Source organism: Tachysurus vachellii, chromosome 19 (genome assembly GCF_030014155.1).
Source record: "Tachysurus vachellii isolate PV-2020 chromosome 19, HZAU_Pvac_v1, whole genome shotgun sequence".
NCBI lineage: Eukaryota > Metazoa > Chordata > Actinopteri > Siluriformes > Bagridae > Tachysurus > Tachysurus vachellii.
The window spans coordinates 9,133,562-9,140,000 of NC_083478.1; the positions used below are offsets into that span (position 1 = coordinate 9,133,562).

General features: G+C 36.2%; 1 protein-coding gene across 4 annotated transcripts in view; it reads right to left on the reverse strand.

Moving 5' to 3' along the window:
• Nucleotides 1–1,808: 1,808 nt before the first annotated feature.
• The window catches only part of iffo2a (intermediate filament family orphan 2a), a 22,413-nt gene continuing 17,782 nt past the window's right edge, over nucleotides 1,809–6,439 (reverse strand). Inside the window, exons 4-9 of one of the 4 annotated variants that reach the window (XM_060894789.1) lie at nucleotides 6,210–6,386; nucleotides 5,668–5,813; nucleotides 4,161–4,347; nucleotides 3,943–4,032; nucleotides 3,734–3,870; nucleotides 1,809–2,933 (exon numbers count right to left, since the gene is read on the reverse strand). In XM_060894789.1, the coding sequence (XP_060750772.1) occupies nucleotides 2,819–2,933; nucleotides 3,734–3,870; nucleotides 3,943–4,032; nucleotides 4,161–4,347; nucleotides 5,668–5,813; nucleotides 6,210–6,386 (852 nt within the window). In that variant the 3' untranslated portion in view covers nucleotides 1,809–2,818. Of the gene's footprint in view, nucleotides 2,967–3,733; nucleotides 3,871–3,942; nucleotides 4,033–4,160; nucleotides 4,348–5,667; nucleotides 5,814–6,209; nucleotides 6,387–6,439 lie in introns of all 4 variants that reach the window. The other 3 variants (XM_060894788.1, XM_060894787.1, XM_060894790.1) reach the window with 3 other exon arrangements.

Below are 6,439 nucleotides of genomic sequence, written 5' to 3' on the forward strand. Positions count from 1 at the left end.
TCCCTGCAAGCATCACAGTACATGATGACTAAGTAACTGAGCCTAAGAGTACTGACTATACTGATCATTCAACAGCGTAGTCGTGAAGGGTTATTGCTAACACTTTATTTTTTCCAATATTCTCAGGTCTTGGGTGAACAATCATTGTGTTTAACATACAGCTGAGGTCAGGTGCATCAAATTTTGAATATGAGACTCGATACAGGCTTGTTTTTTCCCCCTGCCATATTCTAACTAAGACCTCAAAGATACATTCTCCAAAGTCATAATTATATTCTTTATTCAAATTATGTTGCCTGAAGAGGACTGAATTACAGCTCAGTGTATCATCATTCAACCACTGAAGGTCAATTTGCCTGAGCGCCTGAGCATTTTCACAGTATATGATAAACAACAAACCATCAGCTCTTCACACTCTAACTGCCTGGATGTGAGGGAGGCAAATTTATGTAAAAGAGATGATTGAGCCTGAAACATTATCATGTGGCCTTAATGACTTCATTTTCAAGTGGCCAAAAACCAAAACCAATCACTATGTCTGAATGAGTATTATTACTCATAATGACTATGGAATGAGTATTATTCAGTTCTATTATTCAGTATTATTCAATTTATTATTATTAATATTATTATGTTTATTGTTATTATTATTGTTATTATTAATGTTATTATTGTTGTTGTTATTATTATTATTATTAGTAGTAGTAGTAGTAGTAATGTTTAAAACTTCTATAAAGCTTGTATTTAAAAATCATTATAACATTTATAATTCATTAGGTGGATATAATTCCTTTATAGCATATTTATAAATTCTAAAAATACCTAATTGCAACCAATAGGAATATCCTTGCGACCAGCTAGCAATTCCCTAGCAACCACCTGCAATACTGTAGCACACAGCCAACAACACCATCACATCATTTTAATCAGCTCGCACCATACTAGCATTCATGTGATGTATAATGGCAACATCCTAGTAGGCACCGGGGACTATAGGTACCACCTAGCAAAACCCTAGCAACCTCATGGAATATCATAACAACTGCCTGAAACTATAGAAATAACATAGCAATCACTTAGTGACACAATATCATCTAGCAGGTTACCATAGCAACCAGCTATCAAACACAATATTGTTTATACATATTGTTATACTTGTTTTATTATTCTTATAGAAATGCTTACAAGGAATCATCAAAAACCTACATATTCTTATAAACAAAATTCTAAAGATTTATGAATCTGGGGTTCAGAGAAAGTGTTACTCTGAAATCAATACACAATTCAACTACACTGCAAAAAAAATGACATCTTTTCAAGTTCAAATATCTTAAATCTAGCCAAAATGATCTACTATTTCTAAGGTTACAATAAACAAATCTAAGCTTATTAAATCTATTTCTAAGACATACTTAAGACATATTTAGATTTGCATTTTCTGTTAAATGTTAGCATATTATTTTGATAACATTGACATTAATTTGTAGAAAGACACAAAATAATCTGTCATTAGACATCTTATGCATTGTTAAAATATGGCAAAATTTTTTTTTCATATTCTTAAATTTGTCTTTTTTTTATTATATAGTTAATATAATATATTAGATTAGATTATGCAATGCCACACTCTAAGTAAACAGGACAATAAATCAGCTAAATAAAGACTAAGAGAGAGTAACATGTATATAAATAATGCTTTATTAATTGGCCATTAAACAGAAGAAAAATAATATTTTTTTCCATAAATTAAAAGAAGGGTCAGTGATTAAATGTTTTTACATAATTCAGGATGGTTATTATAGCAAACTCTAAACAAAGTCATTATAAAGATACAGAAATACTCGAAAAATTAACAACGATAATAATAGTAATAATAATACTAATAATCACATTTTTACTTCACTGACAATGGACATGAGTTGTTTTGCTTTCCAAATATTTTCTACTGCTATTAATGTTTGTAACTTTGATCAGTTTTGAAATATTTGTCAAAAGCACAACTTAAGGAAAACTAAAATAAACAAATAAGGCAACAGTTACTGTAAAAAACAGAGTTGCAGGCACAAGGGTTTTGGTTTCCTACTGTTTGGCATCAGCTTTTTTGGAACACTGAACCTTCTGCATTACAGTTAAACTAAGAGCAGGTCACTTTATCACAAATGACAAGAATGTTCCTAAAAATAACAAACAGTTAATTGCGTGTCCAAAGCAGCTTATTGCATAGTGCTCTGTACACAATTGTGCACTGTTATCTAACCCTAGTGTAGAAGCTCACATTGCATGGCTTACAGGTTGTGTTTATGTGAATTTCTGCAATTTACTGCATTTCAGAGCAATATTTCCTCTTACATGTAAAAAACCACAGTGTTTCTGTTGATCATGTGACAAGACTCCAAGCAAATTGGAGAATTAATGTTAATGTTAATTCTAGGCTCCTTTATGACAACAACAAATGAACACCAAACCATTTCTGTTGTTATATGCTGAATAAAAAGTGGTACATGGATTTCAGGATTACTACTGAAGCAGACTGTAAAAAAAAGGATAGAATGTTGAAAGGCGATGTGTATACTGTAGTTTTACAAGCGTATGAGAAAAAGGACTGGAGAAGAATGAGCCGAGCCATGCCATGGCAGTGCTGATGAAAAAGACAATTTCAGTGGATAGACTCTTTAAAACTGATTTAATCCCAATTTGGGACAACACGCGTAGCACCGACTCGGAGAGCCACAGAGAAGCAGCCCATATAAGACAGGGTCAGGAGCTACACCATCCTCTAAAGTGGAAGAAGAGAGAAGATGTGTGATGTGGAGGATCATCAGCTGACCTCCCTACGGACATCTGTATCTCCATCGCTCTTTCCAACGATGTCTCTGTCCTTCTCTCCATCCCTGTCCGGTTCATCTTGCAGGTCTTCTGGGTTTCCTGAGTCACTGCTGGCTCCAGAGTTAAAGAATGGAGAGTGTCTGTAGCAGAGAGCGACCAGACTTTTATAATATTAAGTTGTATTATAGTATATAATGAACTAACATAATATCCCATAATATTACCCATAATTTGGCAGCATTATTACAAGTATTATAAGTATATGTGGTCTTTAGCAGTGTATCCCTTTTCTCAGTAGTGGTCATATAGACCATGGTGTGATCTATCTATCTATCTGTCTGTCTGTCTGTCTGTCTGTCTGTCTGTCTATCTGTCTGTCTGTCTATCTATCTATCTATCTATCCATCTATCTATCTATCTAGATAGATAGATAGATAGATAGATAGATAGATAGATAGATAGATAGATAGATAGAGATAAGATAGGATAGCCTTGTCATTTGACATCATTCACCAAATTCACCAATGCTCTAGTGCCTGCATAAGCACTAATCCCCACAGCTATGCTCCTAAATCCAGTGGAAGGCCACACCTGAAGAATGGAGGCTGTTATAACAGCAATTCCTTGTTAATGCCCATAAATTTGATGTGTGATGTTCAGGCGTCTACATACCTTTGGCCATATAGAGGTAATATATTAACATTACCTCTGGACATTTTTGCTAATCATGATCATGAGGGAACTCTTTAAACTGTCTTGCTGCATTAAAATGTTTACACTACGTAACATTTTATGTGCTGTATCCTATATAGAGGTACAATATAATACACAATAAGGAAGTGGTCTTTAACAAAACGACCTAGAAAGCACGACAGTGACTTTTTCATGCTTTATCTTCAGTTCACACCTGCCACTAGCTGCTGAGCTCTGGATGAGTCTGCGACACGTCTCCATCTGCACATCCAGTCCTCGCTTCATACTGCACATCTCCATGTACTCGTGCAGATGTCTGGTCATGTCACTCTTGGCTGTTGCCAGTTCCAACTTTGAGGACAATAAGAACAAATTAACAATAAGAAATAAAAAATGTAAATATGACCCTAAACCGCTACTTACCTCGATTTGTCCGATTGTTGCTTGGTACTCCTGCTCTCTCGTTTCAAAGAGCGACTCGGTCTCGTTTATCAGACTGCGTAGACTTCCATCCTGAAAGAACCAGAAATAAATAGGCAATACAACCGTTTGTGTTAAAACACAACACCAATGCAAACGTTCTGCTTTTCTAGAAAAGTTCCTCATGTACATTTTTGAGGGATGAAGCTGTGCTAGCTCACCTGCTCGTGTGTTTCTCCGCAGCATTCAGCAGCACCGGCAGAGCTGGAGTGGACACCGGTAGCTGCAGCCGTGGTGAAGGTTTTTCTAACAGGGCTTCTGGTAAAATCCTCCCACAGAAGCAGCGTCTCTTCAGTCTCCTCCCAGGCCAGACTGTCACAGTCATCATCAAACTCGAACGTCTCCCTCCTGGTGACAGAGCAGTTATTTGAGCTAATTCTACAAATACAGGTGGAGTGGGAGAGGGAAGTGAAAAAAAAAAAAACCAAAGCAATCTCCACCACCATTTCAAAGGGGTCCATGCAAAACTGTGTCCAAAAATGATTAGCACAATGTAAACACTAGGTGGCAGCATGCTAGTAGAATCAGAGAATAGAGAGATTCTCAGACAGACAAACAGACAACATAAAAAAAATGACAATAACATACAGGAACTGTGATGGTCTAAACATAGTTTTGGAGGATTCCAAAAGTTATAAAGGAAAAGATTAGTTGTTAATGAATAATTACATAATGCTCAAAAGGGAAATGCAAATATATGAACTATCATGAATCTTATTATCTCTTAAGCCTAAAACTAGAAACTAAAACTTACAGTAAGACAAAACATCTACACTAAACTCTACACTGCTCTGATACACTTGGACCACATAATGCATATCTAATCTGTGATTTAAACTAAAATCTCCTTAACTGACAGACCGTAACTGAACTGAAAGTCTTGAGAAAGAATTAGTTTGTTGTTCTAACAGGAGAAACGGCAATAAATTCAAGGCCACATACTTCACTATGCGTCAGTCATATGTAATTCTTTCAACTTTCCAGTGTTGTGAGCCTGTGTCTAGAGCAGGACGGGAACCTGATGTGTTTTGATTTTAAAGCCCACTTACCTGAAATTTCAACACCTGCTTTCTAACATGCATTTTTGCTCACCATGTTTGTAAAGAACGCTTTTTTATTTATTATCAACCATTTTTATTTCCTCCCACATAACAGCTGCTCACTGGTTGTTTTTTGTTTTTCACACAATTCTGTGTAAACTCTAAAGTCTGCTGTGTGTAAAACTGTCAGTTTGTGAAATACTCACACTAGTCCATCTGGCACCAACAAGCATGTTATGGTCAAAGACACCAAAATCACATAAAGTGAACATAGTAAACATTAACTGAAGCTCTTGACATTATTTTGCTGATTGGATAATTGTAGGAATGAATTTACTACTAAATTAGTACCTTAATTAGGACCTTAATTATGAAATTTCCTAATAAAGTGGCAAGAAGTGAAGTAAAACCACTATAATTAAACCCAAAATATTCTTTTGGTAATGAATTATAATCTGGTCATCTGTTTTGTAAAAGATATATATGTTCAGACTGCACTATGATACTATGCTGTGACTTGACAATGGACTAATGAAATATTCCCACGAACTAAAAAAAAACAAAAAAACAAAGCCTGTGTATGAAACGTTCAGAGTGCTTGCAGGCTTATTTTGGGAACAGCACTCACAGCTTAGTGAGCATGCGCTTCATTTCATCTGTAATGTTCAGAGATCCAGCAACTTCCTTCCCAGGGTGCTCGCTGCCTGCCTCCACCTCAGAGCTCTCCTCATCAGACACAGCCTTGCGCTCCTTCTTTTTACATGCTGCGGACACCTTTAACACACACACACACACATACACACACACACACACACACACACACACTTTTCATATCAGCAGAGTCTGACACAGGGAAAGTGCACCTCCAGTAAAACAGCAGCATTGAATAACAGTAAAATGATCCTCCTCTCAATGATAAAAGTGATATAGCATAAATAAAGCACACTAAATGTCCTTCATCCTATTTAGTACTGTTCCAATCAGTTAAAATGGCCTTTATCAACTTCTTCAGCAATCATGTTATTATATTGTTACCAGACCTTTGTGTAAAATTAACTTAAGCAGTAGTGTAACAGCGAAAACAAAATGCGCACTGATTTAGTTCAGAAACGTAAACCAACTTAGCTTAATGCTATAATAAAATGTGTAGAGCTGTGAAAGCATTCATACCCCTTTGTGGTCTGCAGGAGCTCGAGAAGGACTGACGTGAAACATCTTGCTCATGTCTTCGGAGTTCCTCTGCTGGGCTACGTCACACAGTTTGGCTGTGATGTCGATGCGTCTACAAATGTCCATGTCCACCTTCATGGCTTTCTCCTGAATTCTGGAGTCCAAATCTGACATATCCTAAACAGATGAAATACATAACGTGCAGGATTTCAATCTGTTAGAGGGCAGTC